This window comes from Scyliorhinus torazame, chromosome 4 (assembly GCF_047496885.1).
Source record: "Scyliorhinus torazame isolate Kashiwa2021f chromosome 4, sScyTor2.1, whole genome shotgun sequence".
Lineage (NCBI taxonomy): Eukaryota > Metazoa > Chordata > Chondrichthyes > Carcharhiniformes > Scyliorhinidae > Scyliorhinus > Scyliorhinus torazame.
Window position 1 is genome coordinate 27,436,436 of NC_092710.1, and position 26,144 is coordinate 27,462,579.

At 57.2% G+C, this 26,144-nt stretch overlaps 1 protein-coding gene across 1 annotated transcript in view; it reads left to right on the forward strand.

The window, feature by feature from the left end:
- Positions 1-26,144, forward strand: part of LOC140411300 (uncharacterized) — a 432,312-nt gene that overhangs the window by 243,673 nt on the left and 162,495 nt on the right. Inside the window, exons 6-7 of the mRNA XM_072500422.1 lie at positions 16,984-17,109; positions 25,085-25,276. Coding sequence (XP_072356523.1) covers positions 16,984-17,109; positions 25,085-25,276 — 318 coding nt within the window. The remainder of the gene's footprint in view (positions 1-16,983; positions 17,110-25,084; positions 25,277-26,144) is intronic.

Below are 26,144 nucleotides of genomic sequence, written 5' to 3' on the forward strand. Positions count from 1 at the left end.
GAGTGCTACACTGTCGGAGGATCAGTACTGAGGGAATGCTGCACTGTCAGAGGGTCAGTACTGAGGGAGTGCAGGACTGTCAGAGGGTCAGTACTGAGGGAGTGCCGCACTGTCAGAGGGTCAGTACTGAGGGAGTGCTGCACTGTAAGACCGTCAGTACTGAGGGAGAGCTGCGTTGTCAGAGGTTCAGTACTGAGGGAGTGCTGCACTGTCAGAGGGTCAGTACTGAGAGAGTGCTGCATTGTCAGAGGGTCAGTACAGAGGGAGTGCTGCACTGTCAGAGGTTCAGTACTGAGGGAGTGCTGCACTGTCAGAGGTTCAGTACTGAGGGAGTGCTGCACTGTCAGAGGGTCAGTACTGAGGGAGCACTGCACTGTCAGATGGTCAGTACTGAAGGAGTGCTGCACTGTCAGAGTGTCAGTACTGAGGGAGTGCTGCACTGTAAGAGGGTCAGCACTGAGGGAGAGCTGCACTGTCAGAGGGTCAGTACTGAGGGAGTGCTGCACTGTCAGAGGGTCAGTACTGAAGGAGAGCTGCACTGTCAGAGGGGCAGTACTGAGGGAGTGCTGCACTGTCAGAGGGCCAGTACTGAGGGAGTGCTGCACTGCCAGAGGGTCAGTACTCAGGGAGTGCTGCACTGTCAGAGGGTCAGTACTGAGGGAGTGCTGCGCTGTCAGAGGGCCAGTACTGAGGGAGTGCTGCACTGCCAGAGGGTCAGTACTGAGGGAGTGCTGCACTGTCAGAGGGTCAGTACTGAGAGAGTGCTGCGCTGTCAGAGGGTCAGTACTGAGGGAGTGCTGCACTGTCAGAGGGTCAGTACTGAGGGAGTGCTGCATTGTCAGAGGGTCAGTTCAGAGGGAGTGCTGCACTGTCACAGGGTCGGTACTGAGGGAGTGCTGCACTGTCAGAGGGCCTGTACTGAGGGAGTGCTGCACTGTCAGAGGGTCAGTACTGAGGGAGTGCTACACTGTCGGAGGATCAGTACTGAGGGAATGCTGCACTGTCAGAGGGTCAGTACTGAAGGAGTGCAGGACTGTCAGAGGGTCAGTACTGAGGGAGTGCCGCACTGTCAGAGGGTCAGTACTGAGGGAGTGCTGCACTGTAAGACCGTCAGTACTGAGGGAGAGCTGCGTTGTCAGAGGTTCAGTACTGAGGGAGTGCTGCACTGTCAGAGGGTCAGTACTGAGAGAGTGCTGCATTGTCAGAGGGTCAGTACAGAGGGAGTGCTGCACTGTCAGAGGGCCAGTACTGAGGGAGTGCTGCACTGTCAGAGGGTCAGTACTGAGGGAGTGCTGCACTGTCAGAGGGTCAGTACTGAGGGAGTGCTGCACTGTCAGAGGGTCAGTACTGAGGGAGTGCTGCACTGTCAGAGGGTCAGTACTGAGGGAGTGCTGCACTGTCACAGGGTCAGTACTGAGGGAGTGCTGTACTGTCAGAGGGTCAGTACTGAGGGAGTGCAGGACTGTCAGAGGCTCAGTACTGAGGGAGAGCTGCACTGTCAGAGGGTCAGTACTGAGGGAGTGCAGGACTGTAAGACCGTCAGTACTGAGGGAGTGCTGCACTGTCAGAGGGTCAGTACTGAGGGAGTGCTGCACTGTCAGAGGGTCAGTACTGAGGGAGTGCTGCACTGTCAGATGGTCAGTACTGAGGGAGTGCTGCACTGTCTGAGGGTCAGTACTGAGGGAGCGCTACACTGTCGGAGGATCAGTACTGAGAGAGTGCTGCACTGTCAGAGGTTTGCTCCTGAGAGAGTGTCCCACTGTCAGAGGGTCAGTACTGAGGGAGTGCAGGACTGTCAGAGGGTCAGTAATGAGGGAGTGCCGCACGGTCAGAGGATCAGTATTGAGCGAGTGCTGCACTGTCAGAGGGTCAGTACTGAGGGAGTGCTGCACTGTCAGAGGGTCAGTACTGAGGGAGCGCTGCACAGTTAGAGGGTCAGTACTAAGGAAGTGCTGCACTGTCAGAGGGTCAGTACTGAGGGAGTGCTGCACTGTCAGATGGTCAGTACTGAGGGAGTGCTGCACGGTCAGAGGGTCAGGACTGAGGGAGTGCCGCACTGTCAGAGGGCCAGTACTGAGGGAGTGCTGCGCTGTCAGAGGGTCAGTACTGAGGGAGTGCTGCACTGTCAGAAGGTCAGTACTGAGGGAGTGCTGCACTTTCAGATGATCAGTACTGAGCGAGTGCTGCACTGTCAGAGGGTCAGTACTGAGGGAGTGCTGCTCTGTCAGAGGTCAGTACTGAGGGATTGCTGCACTGTCAGAGGGTCAGTACTGAGGGAGTGCTGCTCTGTCAGAGGTCAGTACTGAGGGAGTGCTGCTCTGTCAGAGGGTCAGTACTGAGGGAGTGCTGCACTGTCAGAGGGTCAGTACTGAGGGAGTGCTGCACTGTCAGAGGGTCAGTACTGAGGGAGCGCTGCACAGTTAGAGGGTCAGTACTGAGGGAGTGCTGCGTTGTCAGAGGTTCAGTACTGAGGGAGTGCTGCACTGTCACAGGGTCAGTACTGAGAGAGTGCTGCACTGTCACAGGGTCAGTACTGAGAGAGTGCTGCACAGTCGGAGGTTCAGCACTGAGGGAGTGCTGCACTGTCAGAGGGTCAGTACTGAGGGAGTGCTGCACTGTCAGAGGGTCAGTACTGAGGGAATGCTGAACTGTCAGAGGGTCAGTACTGAGGGAGTGCTGCACTGTCAGAGGGTCAGTACTGAGGGAGTGCTGCACTGTCAGAGGGTCAGTACTGAGGGAGTGCTGCGTTGTCAGAGGTTCAGTACTGAGGGAATGCCGCACTGTCAGAGGGTCAGTACTGAGGGAGTGCTGCACTGTCAGAGGGTCAGTACTGAGGGAGTGCTGCACTGTCAAAGGGTCAGTACTGAGGGAGTACTGCACTGTCAGAGGGTCAGTACTGAGGGAGTGCTGCACTGTCAGAGGGTTGCTCCTGAGAGAGTGCCGCACTGTCAGAGGGTCAGTACTGAGGGAGTGCTGCACTCTCTGAGGGTCAGTACTGAGGGAGTGCTGCACTGTCAGATGGTCAGTACTGAGGGAGTGCTGCACTGTCAGAGGGTCAGTACTGAGGGAGTGCTGCGCTGGTGGAGGATCAGTACTGAGGGAGTGCTGCACTGTCAGAGGGTCAGTACTGAGGGAGTGCTGCACTGTCAGAGAGTCAGTACTGAGGGAGAGCTGCACTGTCAGAGGGTCAGTACTGAGGGAGTGTTGCACTGTCAGAGGGTCAGCACTGATGGAGTGCCGCACTGTCAGAGGGTCAGTACTGAGGGAGTGCTGCACTGTCAGAGGGTTAGTACTTAGGGAATGCTGCACTGTCAGAGGGTCAGTACGCAGGGAGCGCTGCACTGTCAGAGGGTCAGTACTGAGGGAGTGCTGCACTGTCAGAGGGTCAGTACTTAGGGAATGCTGCACTGTCAGAGGGTCAGTACGCAGGGAGCGCTGCACTGTCAGAGGGTCAGTACTGAGGGAGTGCCGCACTGTCAGAGGGTCAGTACTTAGGGAATGCTGCACTGTCAGAGGGTCAGTACTGAGGGAGTGCCGCACTGTAAGAGGGTCAGCACTGAGGGAGAGCTGCACTGTCAGAGGGTCAGTACTGAGGGAGTGCTGCACTGTCAGAGGGTCAGTACTGAAGGAGAGCTGCACTGTCAGAGGGGCAGTACTGAGGGAGTGCTGCACTGTCAGAGGGCCAGTACTGAGGGAGTGCTGCACTGCCAGAGGGTCAGTACTGAGGGAGTGCTGCACTGTCAGAGGGTCAGTACTGAGGGAGTGCTGCGCTGTCAGAGGGCCAGTACTGAGGGAGTGCTGCACTGCCAGAGGGTCAGTACTGAGGGAGTGCTGCACTGTCAGAGGGTCAGTACTGAGGGAGTGCTGCGCTGTCAGAGGGTCAGTACTGAGGGAGTGCTGCACTGTCAGAGGGTCAGTACTGAGGGAGTGCTGCATTGTCAGAGGGTCAGTTCAGAGGGAGTGCTGCACTGTCACAGGGTCGGTACTGAGGGAGTGCTGCACTGTCAGAGGGCCTGTACTGAGGGAGTGCTGCACTGTCAGAGGGTCAGTACTGAGGGAGTGCTACACTGTCGGAGGATCAGTACTGAGGGAATGCTGCACTGTCAGAGGGTCAGTACTGAAGGAGTGCAGGACTGTCAGAGGGTCAGTACTGAGGGAGTGCCGCACTGTCAGAGGGTCAGTACTGAGGGAGTGCTGCACTGTAAGACCGTCAGTACTGAGGGAGAGCTGCGTTGTCAGAGGTTCAGTACTGAGGGAGTGCTGCACTGTCAGAGGGTCAGTACTGAGAGAGTGCTGCATTGTCAGAGGGTCAGTACAGAGGGAGTGCTGCACTGTCAGAGGGCCAGTACTGAGGGAGTGCTGCACTGTCAGAGGGTCAGTACTGAGGGAGTGCTGCACTGTCAGAGGGTCAGTACTGAGGGAGTGCTGCACTGTCAGAGGGTCAGTACTGAGGGAGTGCTGCACTGTCAGAGGGTCAGTACTGAGGGAGTGCTGCACTGTCACAGGGTCAGTACTGAGGGAGTGCTGTACTGTCAGAGGGTCAGTACTGAGGGAGTGCAGGACTGTCAGAGGCTCAGTACTGAGGGAGAGCTGCACTGTCAGAGGGTCAGTACTGAGGGAGTGCAGGACTGTAAGACCGTCAGTACTGAGGGAGTGCTGCACTGTCAGAGGGTCAGTACTGAGGGAGTGCTGCACTGTCAGAGGGTCAGTACTGAGGGAGTGCTGCACTGTCAGATGGTCAGTACTGAGGGAGTGCTGCACTGTCTGAGGGTCAGTACTGAGGGAGTGCTACACTGTCGGAGGATCAGTACTGAGAGAGTGCTGCACTGTCAGAGGTTTGCTCCTGAGAGAGTGTCCCACTGTCAGAGGGTCAGTACTGAGGGAGTGCAGGACTGTCAGAGGGTCAGTAATGAGGGAGTGCCGCACGGTCAGAGGATCAGTATTGAGCGAGTGCTGCACTGTCAGAGGGTCAGTACTGAGGGAGTGCTGCACTGTTAGAGGGTCAGTACTGAGGGAGCGCTGCACAGTTAGAGGGTCAGTACTAAGGGAGTGCTGCACTGTCAGAGGGTCAGTACTGAGGGAGTGCTGCACTGTCAGATGGTCAGTACTGAGGGAGTGCTGCACGGTCAGAGGGTCAGGACTGAGGGAGTGCCGCACTGTCAGAGGGCCAGTACTGAGGGAGTGCTGCGCTGTCAGAGGGTCAGTACTGAGGGAGTGCTGCACTGTCAGAAGGTCAGTACTGAGGGAGTGCTGCACTTTCAGATGATCAGTACTGAGCGAGTGCTGCACTGTCAGAGGGTCAGTACTGAGGGAGTGCTGCTCTGTCAGAGGTCAGTACTGAGGGATTGCTGCACTGTCAGAGGGTCAGTACTGAGGGAGTGCTGCTCTGTCAGAGGTCAGTACTGAGGGAGTGCTGCTCTGTCAGAGGGTCAGTACTGAGGGAGTGTTGCACTGTCAGAGGGTCAGTACTGAGGGAGTGCTGCACTGTCAGAGGGTCAGTACTGAGGGAGCGCTGCACAGTTAGAGGGTCAGTACTGAGGGAGTGCTGCACTGTCAGAGGGTCAGTACTGAGGGAATGCTGAACTGTCAGAGGGTCAGTACTGAGGGAGTGCTGCACTGTCAGAGGGTCAGTACTGAGGGAGTGCTGCGTTGTCAGAGGTTCAGTACTGAGGGAATGCCGCACTGTCAGAGGGTCAGTACTGAGGGAGTGCTGCACTGTCAGAGGGTCAGTACTGAGGGAGTGCTGCACTGTCAAAGGGTCAGTACTGAGGGAGTACTGCACTGTCAGAGGGTCAGTACTGAGGGAGTGCTGCACTGTCAGAGGGTTGCTCCTGAGAGAGTGCCGCACTGTCAGAGGGTCAGTACTGAGGGAGTGCTGCACTCTCTGAGGGTCAGTACTGAGGGAGTGCTGCACTGTCAGATGGTCAGTACTGAGGGAGTGCTGCACTGTCAGAGGGTCAGTACTGAGGGAGTGCTGCGCTGGTGGAGGATCAGTACTGAGGGAGTGCTGCACTGTCAGAGGGTCAGTACTGAGGGAGTGCTGCACTGTCAGAGAGTCAGTACTGAGGGAGAGCTGCACTGTCAGAGGGTCAGTACTGAGGGAGTGTTGCACTGTCAGAGGGTCAGCACTGATGGAGTGCCGCACTGTCAGAGGGTCAGTACTGAGGGAGTGCTGCACTGTCAGAGGGTTAGTACTTAGGGAATGCTGCACTGTCAGAGGGTCAGTACGCAGGGAGCGCTGCACTGTCAGAGGGTGAGTACTGAGGGAGTGCTGCACTGTCAGAGGGTCAGTACTTAGGGAATGCTGCACTGTCAGAGGGTCAGTACGCAGGGAGCGCTGCACTGTCAGAGGGTCAGTACTGAGGGAGTGCCGCACTGTCAGAGGGTCAGTACTTAGGGAATGCTGCACTGTCAGAGGGTCAGTACTGAGGGAGTGCCGCACTGTCAGAGTGTCAGTACTGAGGGAGTGCTGCACTGTCAGAGGGTCAGTACTGAGGGAGAGCTGCAGTGTCAGAGGTTCAGTACTGAGGGAATGCTGCACTGTCAGAGGGTCAGTACTGAGGGAGTGCTGCACTGTCAGAGGGTCAGTACTGAGGGAGTGCTGCACTGTCAGAGGGTCAGTACTGAGGGAGTACTGCACTGTCAGAGGGTCAGTACTGAGGGAGCACTGCACTGTCAGATGGTCAGTACTGAAGGAGTGCTGCACTGTCAGAGTGTCAGTACTGAGGGAGTGCTGCACTGTAAGAGGGTCAGCACTGAGTGAGAGCTGCACTGTCAGAGGGTCAGTACTGAGGGAGTGCTGCACTGTCAGAGGGTCAGTACTGAAGGAGAGCTGCACTGTCAGAGGGGCAGTACTGAGGGAGTGCTGCACTGTCAGAGGGCCAGTACTGAGGGAGTGCTGCACTGCCAGAGGGTCAGTACTGAGGGAGTGCTGCACTGTCAGAGGGTCAGTACTGAGGGAGTGCTGCGCTGTCAGAGGGCCAGTACTGAGGGAGTGCTGCACTGCCAGAGGGTCAGTACTGAGGGAGTGCTGCACTGTCAGAGGGTCAGTACTGAGGGAGTGCTGCGCTGTCAGAGGGTCAGTACTGAGGGAGTGCTGCACTGTCAGAGGGTCAGTACTGAGGGAGTGCTGCATTGTCAGAGGGTCAGTTCAGAGGGAGTGCTGCACTGTCAGAGGGTCAGTACTGAGGGAGTGCTGCACTGTCAGAGGGCCTGTACTGAGGGAGTGCTGCACTGTCAGAGGGTCAGTACTGAGGGAGTGCTACACTGTCGGAGGATCAGTACTGAGGGAATGCTGCACTGTCAGAGGGTCAGTACTGAGGGAGTGCAGGACTGTCAGAGGGTCAGTACTGAGGGAGTGCCGCACTGTCAGAGGGTCAGTACTGAGGGAGTGCTGCACTGTAAGACCGTCAGTACTGAGGGAGAGCTGAGTTGTCAGAGGTTCAGTACTGAGGGAGTGCTGCATTGTCAGAGGGTCAGTACTGAGGGAATGCTGCACTGTCAGAGGGTCAGTACTGAGGGAGTGCTGCATTGTCAGAGGGTCAGTACTGAGGGAATGCTGCACTGTCAGAGGGTCAGTACTGAGGGAATGCTGCACTGTCAGAGGGTCAGTACTGAGGGAGTGCAGGACTGTCAGAGGGTCAGTACTGAGGGAGTGCTGCATTGTCAGAGGGTCAGTTCAGAGGGAGTGCTGCACTGTCAGAGGGTCAGTACTGAGGGAGTGCTGCACTGTCAGAGGGCCTGTACTGAGGGAGTGCTGCACTGTCAGAGGGTCAGTACTGAGGGAGTGCTACACTGTCGGAGGATCAGTACTGAGGGAATGCTGCACTGTCAGAGGGTCAGTACTGAGGGAGTGCAGGACTGTCAGAAGGTCAGTACTGAGGGAGTGCCGCACTGTCAGAGGGTCAGTACTGAGGGAGTGCTGCACTGTAAGACCGTCAGTACTGAGGGAGAGCTGCGTTGTCAGAGGTTCAGTACTGAGGGAGTGCTGCACTGTCAGAGGGTCAGTACTGAGAGAGTGCTGCATTGTCAGAGGGTCAGTACAGAGGGAGTGCTGCACTGTCAGAGGTTCAGTACTGAGGGAGTGCTGCACTGTCAGAGGTTCAGTACTGAGGGAGTGCTGCACTGTCAGAGGGTCAGTACTGAGGGAGCACTGCACTGTCAGATGGTCAGTACTGAAGGAGTGCTGCACTGTCAGAGTGTCAGTACTGAGGGAGTGCTGCACTGTAAGAGGGTCAGCACTGAGGGAGAGCTGCACTGTCAGAGGGTCAGTACTGAGGGAGTGCTGCACTGTCAGAGGGTCAGTACTGAAGGAGAGCTGCACTGTCAGAGGGGCAGTACTGAGGGAGTGCTGCACTGTCAGAGGGCCAGTACTGAGGGAGTGCTGCACTGCCAGAGGGTCAGTACTGAGGGAGTGCTGCACTGTCAGAGGGTCAGTACTGAGGGAGTGCTGCGCTGTCAGAGGGCCAGTACTGAGGGAGTGCTGCACTGCCAGAGGGTCAGTACTGAGGGAGTGCTGCACTGTCAGAGGGTCAGTACTGAGGGAGTGCTGCATTGTCAGAGGGTCAGTTCAGAGGGAGTGCTGCACTGTCACAGGGTCGGTACTGAGGGAGTGCTGCACTGTCAGAGGGCCTGTACTGAGGGAGTGCTGCACTGTCAGAGGGTCAGTACTGAGGGAGTGCTACACTGTCGGAGGATCAGTACTGAGGGAATGCTGCACTGTCAGAGGGTCAGTACTGAGGGAGTGCAGGACTGTCAGAGGGTCAGTACTGAGGGAGTGCCGCACTGTCAGAGGGTCAGTACTGAGGGAGTGCTGCACTGTAAGACCGTCAGTACTGAGGGAGAGCTGCGTTGTCAGAGGTTCAGTACTGAGGGAGTGCTGCACTGTCAGAGGGTCAGTACTGAGAGAGTGCTGCATTGTCAGAGGGTCAGTACAGAGGGAGTGCTGCACTGTCAGAGGGCCAGTACTGAGGGAGTGCTGCACTGTCAGAGGGTCAGTACTGAGGGAGTGCTGCACTGTCAGAGGGTCAGTACTGAGGGAGTGCTGCACTGTCAGAGGGTCAGTACTGAGGGAGTGCTGCACTGTCAGAGGGTCAGTAGTGAGGGAGTGCTGCACTGTCAGAGAGTCAGTACTGAGATAGTGCTGCACTGTCAGAGGGTCAGTACTGAGGGAGTACCGCACTGTCAGAGGGTCAGTTCTGAGGGAGAGCTGCACTGTCAGAGGGTCAGTACTGACGGCGTGCTGCACTGTCAGATGGTAAGTAGTGAGGGAGTGCTGCACTGTCAGAGGGTCAGTAAGGAGTGCTGCACTGTCAGAGGGTCAGTACTGAGGGAGACCTGCACTGTCAGAGGGTCATTACTGAGGGAGTGATGCACTGGCAGAGGGTCAGTACTGAGGGAGTGCTGCACTGTCAGAGGGTCAGTACTGAGGGAGTGCTGCACTGTCAGATGGTCAGTACTGAGGGAGTGCTGCACGGTCAGAGGGTCAGGACTGAGGGAGTGCTGCGCTGTCAGAGGGTCAGTACTGAGGGAGTGCCGCACTGTCAGAGGGCCAGTACTGAGGGAGTGCTGCGCTGTCAGAGGGTCAGTACTGAGGGAGTGCCGCACTGTCAGAGGGCCAGTACTGAGGGATTGCTGCGCTGTCAAAGGGTCAGTACTGAGGGAGTGCCGCACTGTCAGAGGGTCAGTACTGAGGGAGTGCTGCACTTTCAGATGATCAGTACTGAGCGAGTGCTGCACTGTCAGAGGTCAGTACTGAGGGAGTGCTGCACTGTCAGATGGTCAGTACTGAGGGCGTACTGCACTGTCAGAGGGTCAGTACTGAGGGAGTGCTGCACTGTCAGATGGTCAGTACTGAGGGCGTACTGCACTGTCTGAGGGTCAGTACTGAAGGAGTGCTGCACTGTCAGAGGGTCAGTACTGAGGGAATGCTGCACTGTCAGAGGATCAGTACTGAGGGAGTGAAGGACTGGCAGAGGGTCAGTACTGAGGGAGTGCTGCGTTGTCAGAGGTTCAGTACTGAGGGAGTGCTGCGCTGTCAGAGGGTCAGTACTGAGAGAGTGCTGCACTGTCAGAGGGTCAGTACTGAGGGAATGCTGCACTGTCAGAGGATCAGTACTGAGGGAGTGAAGGACTGGCAGAGGGTCAGTACTGAGAGAGTGCTGCGTTGTCAGAGGTTCAGTACTGAGGGAGTGCTGCGTTGTCAGAGGTTCAGTACTGAGGGAGTGCTGCGCTGTCAGAGGGTCAGTACTGAGGGAGTGCTGCACTGTCAGAGGGTCAGTACTGAAGATTTGCCGCACTATCAGAGGGTCAGTACTGAGGGAGTGCTGCACTGTCAGATGGTCAGTACTGAGGGAGTGCTGCACTGTCAGAGGGTCAGTACTGAAGATTTGCCGCACTGTCAGAGGGTCAGTACTGAGGGAGCGCTGCGTTGTCAGATGTTCAGTACTGAGGGAGTGCTGCACTGTCAGAGGATCAGTACTGAGGGAATGCTGCACTGTCAGAGGGTCAGTACTGAGGGAGTGCTGCGTTGTCAGATGTTCAGTACTGAGGGAGTGCTGCACTGTCAGAGGATCAGTACTGAGGGAATGCTGCACTGTCAGAGGGTCAGTACTTAGGGAGTGCTGCACTGTCAGAGGGTCAGTACTTAGGGAGTGCTGCACTGTCAGAGGGTCAGTACTGAGGAAGTCCTGCACTGTCAGAGGGTCAGTACTGAGGGAAAGCTGCACTGTCAGAGGGTCAGTTCTGAGAGAATGCTGCGCTGTCAGAGGGTCAGTACTGAGAGAGTGCTGCAGTGTCAGAGGGTCAGTACAGAGGGAGTGCTGCACTGTCAGAGGGTCAGTACTGAGGGATTGCCGCACTGTCAGAGGGTCAGTACTGAGGGAGTGCTGCACTGTCAGAGGGTCAGTACTGAGGGAGTGCTGCACTGTCAGAGGGTCAGTACTGAGGGAAAGCTGCACTGTCAGAGGGTCAGTACTGAGGGAGTGCTGCACTGTCAGAGGGTCAGTACTGAGTGAGTGCCGCACTGTCAGAGGGTCAGTACTGAGGGAAAGCTGCACTGTCAGAGGGTCAGTGCTGAGGGAGTGCTGCACTGTCAGAGGGTCAGTACTGAGGGAGCGCTGCACTGTCAGAAGGTCAGTACTGAGTGAGTGCTGCACTGTCAGAGGGTCAGTACAGAGGGAGTGCTGCACTGTCAGAGGGTCAGTACTGAGGGAGTGCTGCACTGTCAGAGGGTCAGTACTGAGGGAGCGCTGCACTGTCAGAAGGTCAGTACTGAGGGAGTGCTGCACTGTCAGAGGGTCAGTACTGAGGGAGTGCTGCACTGTCAGAGGGTCAGTACTGAGGGAGTGCTGCACTGTCGGAGGGTCAGTACTGAGGGAGTGCTGCACTGTCAGAGGGTCAGTACTGAGGGAGTGCTGCACTGTCAGAGGGTCAGTACTGAGGGAGTGCTGCACTGTCGGAGGGTCAGTACTGAGGAAAAGCTCCACTGTCAGAGTATCAGTACTGAGGGAGTGCCGCACTGTCGGAGGGTCAGTACTGAGGGAGTGCTGCACTGTCAGAGGGTCAGTACTGAGGGAGTGCTGCACTGTCGGAGGGTCAGTACTGAGGAAAAGCTCCACTATCAGAGTGTCAGCACTGAGGGAGTGCCGCACTGTCAGAGGGTCAGTACTGAGGGATTGCTGCACTGTCAGAGGGTCAGTACTGAGGGAGTGCTGCACTGTCAGAGGGTCAGTACTGAGGGAGAGCTGCACTGGCAGAAGGTCAGTACTGAGGGAGTGCTGCACTGTCAGATGGTCAGTACTGAGGGAGTGCTGCACTGTCAGAGGGTCAGTACTGAGGGAGTGCTGCACTGTCAGATGGTCAGTACTGAGGGAGTGCTGCACTGTCAGAGGGTCAGTACTGAGGGAGTGCTGCACTGTCGGAGGATCAGTACTAAGGGAGTGCTGCACTGTCGGAGGGTCAGTACTGAGGGAGTGCTGCACTGTCAGAGGGTCAGTACTGAGGGAGTGCCGCACTGTCAGAGGGTCAGTACTGAGGGAGTGCTGCACTGTCAGAGAGTCAGTACTGAGTGAGTGCTGCACTGTCAGAGGGTCAGTACTGAGAGAGTGCCGCACTGTCATAGGGTCAGTTCTGAGGGAGAGCTGCACTGTCAGAGGGTCAGTACTGAAGGAGTGCTGCACTGTCAGACGGTCAGTACTGAGGGAGTGCTGCACTGTCAGAGGGTCAGTACTGAGAGAGCGCTGCACAGTTAGAGGGTCAGTACTGAGGGAGTGCTGCGTTGTCAGAGGTTCAGTACTGAGGGAGTGCTGCGCTGTCAGAGGGTCAGTACTGAGAGAGTGCTGCACTGTCAGAGGGTCAGTACTGAGGGATGGCTGCACTGTCAGAGGGTCAGTACTGAGGGAGTGCTGCACTGTCAGAGGGTCAGTACTGAGGGAGAGCTGCACTGTCAGAGGGTCAGTACTGAGGGAGTGCAGGACTGTCAGAGGGTCAGTACTGAGGGAGTGCAGGACTGTCAGAGGGTCAGTACTGAGAGAGTGCCGCACTGTCAGAGGGTCAGTACTGAGGGAGTGTTGCACTGTCAGAGGGTCAGTACTGAGGGAGTGCTGCACTGTCAGAGGGTCAGTACTGAGGGAGTGCCGCACTGTCAGAGGGTCAGTACTGAGGGAGTGCTGCACTGTCAGAGGGTCAGTACTGAGGGAGTGCCGCACTGTCAGAGGGTCAGTACTGAGGGAGTGCTGCACTGTCAGAGGGTCAGTACTGAGGGAGTGCTGCACTGTCAGAGGGTCAGTACTGAGGGAGTGCTGCACTGTCAGAGGGTCAGTACTGAGGGAGTGCTGCACTGTCAGAGGGTCAGTACTGAGGGAGTGCTGCACTGTCAGAGGGTCAGTACTGAGGGAGTGCTGCACTGTCAGAGGGTCAGTACTGAGGCAGTGCTGCACTGTCAGAGGGTCAGTACTGAGGGAGAGCTGCACTGTCAGAGGGTCAGTACTGAGGGAGTGCTGCATTGTCAGAGGGTCAGTACTGAGGTAGTGCTGCACTGTCAGAGGGTCAGTACTGAGGGAAAGCTGCACTGTCAGAGGGTCAGTACTGAGGGAATGCTGCAGTGTCAGAGGGTCAGTACAGAGGGAGTACTGCACTGTCAGAGGGTCAGTACTGAGGGATTGCCGCACTGTCAGAGGGTCAGTACTGAGGGAGTGCCGCACTGTCAGAGGGTCAGTATTGAGGGAGAGCTGCACTGTCGAAGGGTCAGTACTGAGTGAGTGCTGCACTGCTGAGAGGGTCAGTACTGAGGGAGAGCTGCACTGTCAGAGGGTCAGTACTGAGGGAATGCTGCACTGTCAGAGGGTCAGTACTGAGGGAGCACCGCACTGTCAGAGGGTCAGTACTGAGGGAGTGCTGCACTGTCAGAGGGTCAGTACTGAGGGAGTGCTGCACTGTCAGAGGGTCAGTACTGAGGGAAAGCTGCACTGTCAGAGGGTCAGTACTGAGGGAGTGCTGCACTGTCAGAGGGTTAGTACTGAGTGAGTGCCGCACTGTCAGAGGGTCAGTACTGAGGGAAAGCTGCACTATTAGAGGGTCAGTACTGAGGGAGTGCTGCACTGTCAGATGGTCAGTACTGAGGGAGTGCCGCACTGTCGGAGGGTCAGTACTGAGGAAAAGCTCCACTGTCAGAGTGTCAGTACTGAGGGAGTGCCGCACTGTCAGAGTGTCAGTACTGAGGGAGTGCCGCACTGTCGGAGGGTCAGTACTGAGGAAAAGCTCCACTATCAGAGTGTCAGCACTGAGGGAGTGCCGCACTGTCAGAGGGTCAGTACTGAGGGAGTGCTGCACTGTCAGAGGGTCAGTACTGAGGGAGTGCTGCACTGTCAGAGGGCCAGTACTGAGGGAGTGCTGCACTGCCAAAGTGTCAGTACTGACGGAGTGCTGCACTGTCAGAGGGTCAGTACTGAGGGAGAGCTGCACTGGCAGAAGGTCAGTGCAGAGTGAGTGCTGCACTGTCAGATGGTCAGTACTGAGGGAGTGCTGCACTGTCGGAGGATCAGTACTAAGGGAGTGCTGCACTGTCGGAGGGTCAGTACTGAGGGAGTGCTGCACTGTCAGAGGGTCAGTACTGAGGGAGTGCCGCACTGTCAGAGGGTCAGTACTGAGGGAGTGCTGAACTGTCAGAGAGTCAGTACTGAGTGAGTGCTGCACTGTCAGAGGGTCAGTACTGAGAGAGTGCTGCACTGTCAGAGGGTCAGTACTGAGGGAGTGCTGCACTGTCAGAGGGTCAGTTCTGAGGGAGAGCTGCACTGTCAGAGGGTCAGTACTGAAGGAGTGCTGCACTGTCATAGGGTCAGTTCTGAGGGAGAGCTGCACTGTCAGAGGGTCAGTACTGAAGGAGTGCTGCACTGTCAGACGGTCAGTACTGAGGGAGTGCTGCACTGTCAGGGGGTCAGTACAGAGGGAGTGCTGCACTGTCAGAGGGTTACTCCTGAGAGAGTGCCGAACTGTCAGAGGGTCAGTACTGAGGGAGCGCTGCACAGTTAGAGGGTCAGTACTGAGGGAGTGCTGCGTTGTCAGAGGTTCAGTACTGAGGGAGTGCTGCGCTGTCAGAGGGTCAGTACTGAGAGAGTGCTGCACTGTCAGAGGGTCAGTACTGAGGGATGGCTGCACTGTCAGAGGGTCAGTACTGAGGGAGTGCTGCACTGTCAGAGGGTCAGTACTGAGGGAGTGCTGCGTTGTCAGAGGTTCAGTACTGAGGGAGTGCTGCGCTGTCAGAGGGTCAGTACTGAGAGAGTGCTGCACTGTCAGAGGGTCAGTACTGAGGGAGTGCTGCACTGTCAGAGGGTCAGTACTGAGGGAGTGCAGGACTGTCAGAGGGTCAGTACTGAGGGAGTGCAGGACTGTCAGAGGGTCAGTACTGAGAGAGTGCCGCACTGTCAGAGGGTCAGTACTGAGGGAGTGCTGCACTGTCAGAGGGTCAGTACTGAGGGAGTGCAGGACTGTCAGAGGGTCAGTACTGAGGGAGTGCAGGACTGTCAGAGGGTCAGTACTGAGAGAGTGCCGCACTGTCAGAGGGTCAGTACTGAGGGAGTGCTGCACTGTCAGAGGGTCAGTACTGAGGGAGTGCTGCGCTGTCAGAGGGTCAGTACTGAGGGAGTGCTGCACTGTCAGAGGGTCAGTACTGAGGGAGTGCAGGACTGTCAGAGGGTCAGTACTGAGGGAGTGCCGCACTGTCAGAGGATCAGTACTGAGGGAGTGCTGCACTGTCAGAGGGTCAGTACTGAGGGAGTGCTGCACTGTCAGAGGGTCAGTACTGAGGGAGTGCTGCACTGTCAGAGGGTCAGTACTGAGGGAGTGCTGCACTGTCAGAGGGTCAGTACTGAGGGAGTGCTGCACTGTAAGACCGTCAGTACTGAGGGAGTGCTGCACTGTCAGAGGGTCAGTACTGAGGGCGTGCTGCGCTGTCAGAGGGTCAGTACTGAGGGAGTGCTGCACTGTCAGAGGGTCAGTACTGAGGGAGTGCTGCGCTGTCAGAGGGTCAGTACTGAGGGAGTGCTGCACTGTCAGAGGGTCAGTACTGAGGGAGTGCTGCACTTTCAGAGAGTCAGTACTGAGGGAGTGCTGCACTGTCAGAGGGTCAGTTCTGAGGGAGTGCTGCGCTGTCAGAGGGTCAGTTCTGAGGGAGTGCTGCGCTGTCAGAGGGTCAGTACTGAGGGAGTGCTGCACTGTCAGAGGGTCAGTACTGAGTGAGTGCTGCGCTGTCAGAGGGTCAGTACTGAGGGAGTGCTGTACTGTCAGAGGGTCAGTCCTGAGGGAGTGCTGCACTGTCAGAGGGTCAGTACTAAGGGAATGCTGCGCTGTCAGAGGGTCAGTACTGAGGGAGTGCTGCGCTGTCAGAGTGTCAGTACTGAGGGAGTGCTGCGCTGTTAGTTTTTGAAACCCCCTCCCCCCCGCGACGAACAGCTCCTCAAACTCAGTCACAAACATCCCCCACCTTTTCTCGAACTCCCCCGCTGAGCCCCTTAACTCAGACTTTATCTTCTCTAACCGCAGGAGGTCGTACAGGTCACCCAACCAAGCTGCTACCCCCGGTGGCGACGCCGACCGCCACTCCAGCAAAATTCGCCGCCGTGCAATCAGAGAGGCGAGGGCCACGACATCAGCCTTCCTCCTCTCCGCGAGCTCCGGCTTCTCTGAAACCCCGAATATCGCCCCCAAAGGGTCCGGGTCCACTCCCTCCTCCACTGTCCTGGCTGAGACGGCGAACACTCCCGCCCAGAATCTTCCCAATTTTTCACAACCCCGAAACATGTGCGAATGATTCGCTGGCCCCCGCCCACACCTCTCACACTCATCTGCTACCCCCTGAAAGAACCCACTCATTCTCTCCCGAGTTATACACACCCTGTGCACCACCTTAAACTGTATCAGGCTCATCCTGGCACAAGCGGAGGCCCCGTTTACCCTTCGCAGTGCCTCACTCCTTACTCTCCAATTGATCTCCTCTCCCAACTCCGCTTCCCATTTCTCCTTGATCTTCACCCCCCCGCTCGCCTCCCTGCTCCCCCAGCCACTTCTATATCCCCCCAATTATATATCCCGCCCGGTACCAGAGCCCCCGACGGATTCATCACCACATTCAACAGCCGTCTTCGATGACTCGCGAGCCCTTCACGAAGCCTGTTTGATCTTCTGCCACCACCCCGGGGGGGGGGGTCACAGACCCACATCCTCCCCGCCAACAACTTAGCCCATACTTGGCCATATCAATGGTCATGTGGGCCTCTCCGATCCACATTCCACCGGCTCGTTCCCCTTTTTCGGGATTAGTGTGATTCCTGCCTGCGTCATCGTCTCCGCCAACATCCCCTTCATTCAGCGCCCCCTCCAGATGTGGCAGACCCCACAGCGTTGTTCTCTCTTACTGTGTGTGCGCGCGTGCTGCGCAGGGGCTGAGGCTCCGCATACTCATTGACATGGACCTGGCTTCCTCAACAGGTATCCCGACCAACGCCGACCTGTCAACGCCAGACGTCACCACGGAGACGGCCCCTTCCCTGGAGGTAACACGGACGTCCGTGGCCACTGGCACTGAGGCACAGCCAGCTGATTCGGAGAAATGCTGTAAGCACAGAGCGCACCCAATCCCCAGAGTACTTTACTGTCCCCAAACCCCAACGCCCAGCTCCCCACCCCCTCCGCAGCTACCCCTCAATCCCCTCCAGCCGCGACAACCCTCCCTATCTCTGTAACCCCACCTCGAGCCCCGACAACCCTTCCTATCTCTGTAACCTCCTCCAGTCCCTACAACGCTCCCTATCTCTGTAACCTCCTCCAGCCCCTACAACCCTCCCTATCTCTGTAATCTCCTCCAGCCCCTACAACGCTCCCTATCTCTGTAGCCTCCTCCAGCCCCTACAACGCTCCCTATCTCTGTAGCCTCCTCCAGCCCCTACAACGCTCCCTATCTCTGTAACCTCCTCCAGCCCCTACAACGCTCCCTATCTCTGTAACCTCCTCCAGCCCCTACAACCCTCCCTATCTCTGTAACCCCCCCTCCAGCCCCGACAACCCTCCCTATCTCTGTAACCTCCTCCAGCCCCTACAACCCTCCCTAACTCTGTAACCTCCTCCAGCCCCGACAACCCTCCCTATCTCTGTAACCTCCTCCAGCCCCTACACCCCTCCCTCTCTCTGTAACCTCCTCCAGCCCCTACACCCCTCCCTATCTCTGTAACCTCCTCCAGCCCCTACAACTCTCCCTCTCTCTGTAACCTCCTCCAGCCCCGACAACCCTCCCTAACTCTGTAACCCCCCCTCCAGCCCCGACAACCCTCCCTATCTCTGTAACCCCCCCTCCAGCCCCGACAACTCTCCCTATCTCTGTAACCCCCCCTCCAGCCCCTACAACCCTCCCTATCTCTGTAACCCCCCCTCCAGCCCCGACAACCCTCCCTATCTCTGTAACCCCCCCTCCAGCCCCGACAACCCTCCCTATCTCTGTAACCCCCCCTCCAGCCCCGACAACCCTCCCTATCTCTGTAACCTCCTCCAGCCCCTACAACCCTCCCTAACTCTGTAACCTCCTCCAGCCCCGACAACCCTCCCTATCTCTGTAACCTCCTCCAGCCCCTACACCCCTCCCTCTCTCTGTAACCTCCTCCAGCCCCTACACCCCTCCCTATCTCTGTAACCTCCTCCAGCCCCTACAACTCTCCCTCTCTCTGTAACCTCCTCCAGCCCCGACAACCCTCCCTAACTCTGTAACCCCCCCTCCAGCCCCGACAACCCTCCCTATCTCTGTAACCCCCCCTCCAGCCCCGACAACTCTCCCTCTCTCTGTAACCTCCTCCAGCCCCGACAACCCTCCCTAACTCTGTAACCCCCCCTCCAGCCCCGACAACCCTCCCTATCTCTGTAACCTCCTCCAGCCCCCACACCCTCCCTATCTCTGTAACCTCCTCCAGCCCCCACACCCTCCCTATCTCTGTAACCTCCTCCAGCCCCCACACCCTCCCTATCTCTGTAACCTCCTCCAGCCCCCACACCCTCCCTATCTCTGTAACCTCCTCCAGCCCCTACACCCCTCCCTATCTCTGTAACCTCCTCCAGCCCCTACAACATTCCCTATCTCTGTAACCTCCTCCAGCCCCTACAACCCTCCCTAACTCTGTAACCTCCTCCAGTGCCTACAACCCTCCCTATCTCTGTAACCTCCTCCAGCCCCTACAACCCTCCCTAACTCTGTAACCTCCTCCAGTGCCTACAACCCTCCCTATCTCTGTAACCTCCTCCAGCCCCTACAACCCTCCCTAACTCAGTAACCTCCTCCAGCCCCTACAACCCTCCCTATCGCTGTAACCTCCTCCAGACCCTACAACCCTCCCTATCTCTGTAACCTCCTCCAGCCCCTACTCCCCTCCCTATCACTGTAACCTCCTCCAGCCCCTACAACCCTCCCTATCTCTTTAACCTCCTCCAGTCCCTACAACCCTCCCTATCTCTGAAACCTCCCTATCTCTGTAGCCTCTTCCAGCCCCTACCACATTCCCTATCTCTGTAACCTCCTCAAGCCCCTACAACCCTCCCTATCTCTGTAACCTCCTCCAGCCCCTACAACCCTCGCTATCTCTGTAACCTCCTCCAGCCCCTACAAACCTCCCTATCACTGTAACCTCCTCCAGTCCCTACAACCCTCCCTATCTCTCTAACCTCCTCCAACCCCTGCAACCCTCCGTATCTCAGTAACCCCCCTCCAGCCCCGACAACCCTCCCTATCTCTGTAACCTCCTCCAGTCCCTACAACACTCCCTATCTCTGTGACCTCCTCCAGTCCCGACAACCCTCCCTAACTCTGTAACCTCCTCCAGCCCCGACAACCCTCCCTACCTCTGTAACCTCCTCCAGTCCCTACACCCCTCCCTAACTCTGTAACCACCCCTCCAGCCCCGACAACCCTCCCTATCTCTGTAACCTCCTCCAGCCCCTACAACACTCCCTAACTCTGTAAACTCCTCCAGTGCCTACAACCCTCCCTATCTCTGTAACCTCCTCCAGCCCCTACAACCCTCCCTAACTCTGTAACCTCCTCCAGTGCCTACAACCCTCCCTATCTCTGAAACCTCCCTATCTCTGTAGCCTCTTCCAGCCCCTACCACATTCCCTATCTCTGTAACCTCCTCAAGCCCCTACAACCCTCCCTATCTCTGTAACCTCCTCCAGCCCCTACAACCCTCGCTATCTCTGTAACCTCCTCCAGCCCCTACAAACCTCCCTATCTCTGTAACCTCCTCCAGTCCCTACAACCCTCCCTATCTCTCTAACCTCCTCCAACCCCTGCAACCCTCCCTATCTCAGTAACCCCCCTCCAGCCCCGACAACCCTCCCTATCTCTGTAACCTCCTCCAGTCCCTACAACACTCCCTATCTCTGTGACCTCCTCCAGTCCCGACAACCCTCCCTATCTCTGTGACCTCCTCCAGTCCCTACAACCCTCCCTATCTCTGTAACCTCCTCCAGTCCCCACAACCCTCCCTATCTCTCTAACCTCCTCCAGCCCCTACAATCCTCCCTATCTCTGTAACCTCCTCCAGCCCAGACAACCCTCCCTATCTCTGTAGCCTCCTCCAGTCCCTACAACCCTCCCTATCTCTGGAACCTCCTTCAGCCTCTACAACCCTCCCTAACTATGTAACCTCCTCCAGCCGCTAAACCCCTCCCTATCTCTGTAACCGCCTCCAGTCCCAGCAAGCCTCCCTATCTCTGTAACCTCCTCCAGCCCCGACAACCCTCCCTATCTCTGTAAACTCCTACAGCTCCTACAAACCTCCCTACCTCTGTATCCTTCTCGTCCCTACAACCCTCCCTTTCTCCAAAACCTCTTCCAGGTTACAGAGGCTACCTCCCTATCTCTGCAACCGCCTCCAGTCCCTACACCTGTCCCTATCTCTGTAAACTCCTCCAGCCCCTACAACCCTCCCTATCTCAGTAACCCCCCTCCAGCCCCGACAACCCTCCCTATCTCTGTAACCTCCTCCAGTCCCTACAACACTCCCTATCTCTGTGACCTCCTCCAGTCCCGACAACCCTCCCTATCTCTGTAACCTCCTCCAGCCCCGACAACCCTCCCTATCTCTGTAACCTCCTCCAGCCCCTACAACCCTCCCTATCTCTGAAACCTCTTCCAGCCCCTACAACCCTCCCTATCTCTGAAACCTCTTCCAGCCCCTACAACCCTCCCTATCTCTGTAACCTCCTACAGCTCCTACAACCCTCCCTACCTCTGTAACCTCCTCCAGCCCCTACACCCCTCCCTATCTCTGTAACCGCCTCCAGGCCCTACAACCCTCCCTACCTCTGTAACCTCCTCCAGTCCCAACACCCCTCCCTATCTCTGTAACCTCCTCCAGTCCCTACACCCCTCCCTATCTCTGTAACCTCCTCCAGCCCCTACAACCCTCCCTACCTCTGTAACCTCCTCCAGTCCCTACACCCCTCCCTATCTCTGTAACCTCCTCCAGCCCCTACAGCCCTGCCTAACTCTGTACCTCCTCCAGTCCCGACAACACTCCCTATCTCTGTAACCTCCTCCAACCCCGACAGCCCTCCCTATCGCTGTAACCTCCTCCAGCTCCTACAACCCTCCCTATCTCTGTCACCTCCTCCAGCCCCTACAGCACTCCCTAACTCTGTACCTCCTCCAGTCGCCACAACCCTCCCTATCTCTGTACCTTCCTCCAGCCCCTACAATCCTCCTTATCTCGGTAACCTCCTCCAGCCCCTACAACCCTCCCTATCTCTGTAACCTCCTTCAGCCCCTACAACCCTCCCTACCTCTGTAACCACCTCCATCCCTAAACCCGTCCCTACCTCTGTAACCTCCTCCAGTCCCTACACCCCTCCCTATCTCTGTAACCTCCTCCAGCCCCTACAACCCTCCCTACCGCTGTAACCTCCTCCAGTCCCTGCACCCCTCCCAATCTCTGTAACCTCCTCCAGCCCCTACAACCCTCCCTATCTCTGTAAACTCCTCCAGCTCCTACAACCCTCCCTATTGCTGTAACCTCCTCCAGTCCCGACAAGACTCCCTATCTCTGTACCTCCTCCAGCCCCAACAACCCTCCCTATCTCTGTAACCTCCTCCAATTCCTACAACCCTCCCTATCTCTGTAACCTCCTCCAGTCCCGACAACACTTCCTATCTCTGTAACCTCCTCCAGTCCTACAACCCTCCCTAACTCTGTAACCCCCCTCCAGTCCCGACAACCCTCCCTATCGCTGTGACCTCCTCCAGCCCCTACACCCCTCCCTATCTCTGTAACCCCCTCCAGCCCCTACAACCCTCCCTATCTCAGTAACCCCCTCCAGCCCCGACAACCCTCCCTATCTCTGTAACCTCCTCCAGTCCCTACAACCCTCCCTATCTCTGTGACCTCCTCCAGTCCCGACAACCCTCCCTATCTCTGTGACCTCCTCCAGTCCCTACCACCCTCCCTATCTCTGTAACCTCCTCCAGTCCCTACAACCCTCCCTATCTCTCTAACCTCCTCCAGCCCCTACAATCCTCCCTATCTCTGTAACCTCCTCCAGCCCAGACAACCCTCCCTATCTCTGTAGCCTCCTCCAGTCCCTACAACCCTCCCTATCTCTGGAACCTCCTTCAGCCTCTACAACCCTCCCTAACTCTGTAACCTCCTCCAGCCCCGACAACCCTCCCTATCTCTGTAACCTCCTCCAACCCCTACAACCCTCCCTACCTCTGTAACCTCCTCCAGCCCCGACAACCCTCCCTATCTCTGTAACCTCCGCCAGTCCCTACAACCCTCCCTATCTCTCTAACCTCCTCCAGCCCTTCCTATGACTGTAACCTCCTCCAATCCCGACAACGCTCCCTATCTCTGTACCTCCTCCAGCCCCTACAACCCTCCCTATCTCTTTAATCTACAGTCCCGACACCCCTCCCTATCTCTAACCTCCTCCAGCCCCTACACCCCTCCCTATCTCTGTAACCTCCTCCAGCCGCTAAACCCCTCCCTATCTCTGTAACCGCCTCCAGTCCCAGCAAGCCTCCCTATCTCTGTAACCTCCTCCAGTCCCTGCACCCCTCCCAATCTCTGTAACCTCCTCCAGCCCCTACAACCCTCCCTATCTCTGTAACCTCCTCCAGCTCCTACAACCCTCCCTATTGCTGTAACCTCCTCCAGTCCCGACAACACTCCCTATCTCTGTAACCTCCTCCAATTCCTACAACCCTCCCTATCTCTGTAACCTCCTCCAGTCCCGACAACACTTCCTATCTCAGTAACCTCCTCCTGTCCTACAACCCTCCCTAACTCTGTAACCCCCCTCCAGTCCCGACAACCCTCCCTATCTCTCTAACCTCCTCCAGCCCAGACAACCCTCCCTATCTCTGTAGCCTCCTCCAGTCCCTACAACCCTCCCTATCTCTGGAACCTCCTTCAGCCTCTACAACCCTCCCTAACTCTGTAACCTCCTCCAGCCCCGACAACCCTCCCTATCTCTGTAACCTCCGCCAGTCCCTACAACCCTCCCTATCTCTCTAACCTCCTCCAGCCCCTCCAGCCCTTCCTATCACTGTAACCTCCTCCAATCCCGACAACGCTCCCTATCTCTGTACCTGCTCCAGCCCCTACAACCCTCCCTATCTCTTTAATCTACAGTCCCGACACCCCTCCCTATCTCTAACCTCCTCCAGCCCCTACACCCCTCCCTATCTCTGTAACCTCCTCCAGCTGCTAAACCCCTCCCTATCTCTGTAACCGCCTCCAGTCCCAGCAAGCCCCCCATCTCTGTAACCTCCTCCAGCCCCGACAACCCTCCCTATCTCTGTAAACTCCTCCAGTCCCGACAACACTTCCTATCTCTGTAACCCCCTCCAGCCCTACAACCCTCCCTATCTCTGTAACCTCCTCCAGCCCCTACAAGCCTCCTCATCTCTGTAACCACCTCCATCCCTACACCCGTCCCTATCTCTGTAACCTCCTCCAGTCCCTAGACCCCTCCCTATCTCTGTAACCTCCTCCAGCCCCTACACCCTCCCTATCTCTGTAACCCCCTTCAACCCCTACAACCCTCCCTACCTCTGTACCTCCTCCAGTCCCTACAACCCTCCCTATCTCTGTAACCTCCTCCAGTCCCTACAACCCTCCCTATCTCTGTAACCTCCTCCAGCCCCTACAACCCTCCCTATCACTGTAACCTCCTCCAGCCCCTACAACCCTCCCTATCTATGTAACCTCCTCCATCCCCTACAACCCTCCCTATCTCTGTAACCTCCTCCAGCCCCTACAACCCTCCCTATCACTGTAACCTCCTCCAGCCCCTATAACCCTCCCTATCTCTGTAACCTCCTCCAGCCCCTACAACCCTCCCTATCACTGTAACCTCCTCCAGCCCCTATAACCCTCCCTATCTCTGTAACCTCCTCCAGCCCCCTACAACCCTCCCTATCTCCGTAACCTCCTCCAGCCCCTACAACCCTCCCTATCTCTGTAACCTCCTCCAGCCCCGACAACCGTCCCAATCTCTGTAACGTCCTCCAGTCCCTACAACCCTCCCTATCTCTGTAACCTCCTCCAGCCCCTACAACCCTCCCCATCTCTGTAACCTCCTCCAGTCCCTACAACCCACCCTATCTCTGTAACCTCCTCCAGCCCCGACAACCCAGCCTATCTCTGTAACCTCCTCCAGTCCCTACAACCCACCCTATCTCTGTAACCTCCTCCAGCCCCTACACCCCTCCCTGTCTCTGTAACCTTGAATACTGTGTCAATAACATTATAGGAATCGGTTAATGTCACTTCCATTGTTCTGGTTCAAAGGAATAGGTGATGAATTGTCATTGACGAGGTGTATAAGGGGGGGGGCAGGGCGCAAACCCGCCAAGACGATGGTCGCGGCCTGGAGAGGGAGCGAGCCGTGCCCACTGGTACACCTGGCGCACTGCGCTGCCCCCTGTGGGCTGGCGCGTGTCGCCAGCTCCGGTAACACCATCCGAATTTGACTCGCGAGGTTTCCTTTTTCGAAGGTTTGACCTCCAACGTCTCATCGTTCGCTTTGGCCATTGTTTTATTTTGCGGGGCAGTATGAATCGGGGGGGCACCGCCTCTTTGGTGGCGCCGTTTGGGGCTGGGTGGTCCTGGGGAAGGACCGCTGGCACGCTGAAAGTGTTCCGTGAGCGGTGGGCGCTCCGGGGGTTGGAATGCATTGTCGCACTCGGTAACACCCTTTAAGCGTAATTAGTTAAGTTTCCTTGTGGCCGATTCAGGCCCCCACAGGGACCCAGCACGGTGCTCCAGCCTCCCTTCCCGGCGCCAAATGGGTGCCGCGCTGCGCATGCGTGGGGGACATCTTTAGCGCGCCAGCCCCTACACAACATGGCGTCGGTGTTCAGGGGCCGGGAATCACTGTATTGATTTATGGAGGTTTTTTTAAATGTGGGTGGATGGGGCACTAGTGCGCATGAGCAGAGCGGCGAGACAGGTCACGCCAAAGAAGCAAAGCTGTCTCTCGGATTCGGCTTCCCACCGTTCTAACTTCCGTCTTTTCAATCTCCTCTCTTCCTCGCCCTGCTTGGCAGGCATCAGCGCCGACCAGAGACCGTTCCTGAGCCTCCTGGTGAGCGTCCTGCTCCAGACCGTTGGCGACTGCAACGAGCAGCCGGATCCCAGCATCCTGATCGCCTTGCGCCTCGCCAGGAAGCACAACCTCGGCCTGGAGAAGCAGCTCCAGGACTGCCTCCTGCGAACCTACTCCGAGAAGTCAGTGGGAGGTAACGTTGGGGGAGCACGGTGGGGGGGCGGGGCGGGGGGGGGGGGGGGGGTGGGATGTTGGCGGGGCTGCTCTTGACAACGGAAGGCCAGGCTCTGGGGAGGTTGGACGGGCGGGGTGGATTGGGTTGGGACTGGCGGTGGGGGGCGGGGAGGAGCGGGGAGAGGTTGGTAGGAGGGTGGCGCAGCGGATGTGGTGTATATGGACTTTCGATAGTTGTTTGACACGTGTAAATCCCCCCCCCCCCCCCCACCTGACTGGGTAAGGACTGGAGTCACGTGTAAACCCCTTCCCCCAGACTGGGAAAGGACTGGAGTCACGTGTAAACCCCTTCCCCCAGACAGGGTAAGGACTGGAGTCCCGTGTAAACCCCCTCCCCCAGACTGGGTATGGACTGGAGTCACGTGTAAGCCCCCCCACCACGACTGGGTAAGGATTGGAGTCATGTGTAACCTCCGCCCGACTGGGTAAGGACTGGAGTCACGTGTAACCCCCCCCCCTCCCCTCGACTAGGTGAGGACTGGAGTCATGTGTAACTTAGACAGGGAAAGGACTGCAGCGACGTGTAAACTCCCCGCCCCCTCTGACTGGATAAGGACTGGAGTCACGTGTACCCCCCCCCCGACTGGGTAAGGACTGGGGTCACGTGTACACCCCCCCCCTCCCCCAGGCTGGGTAAGGACTGGAGTCACGTGTAAACCTCTCCCCAGACTGGGTAAGATTGGAGTCATGTGTAACCCCCTCCCCCAGACTGGGTAAGGACTAAAGTCACGTGTAACCCCCTCCCCCAGACTGGGTATGGACTGGAGTCACGTGTAACCCACTCCCCCAGACTGCGTAAGGACTGGAGTCACGTGTACACCCCACAC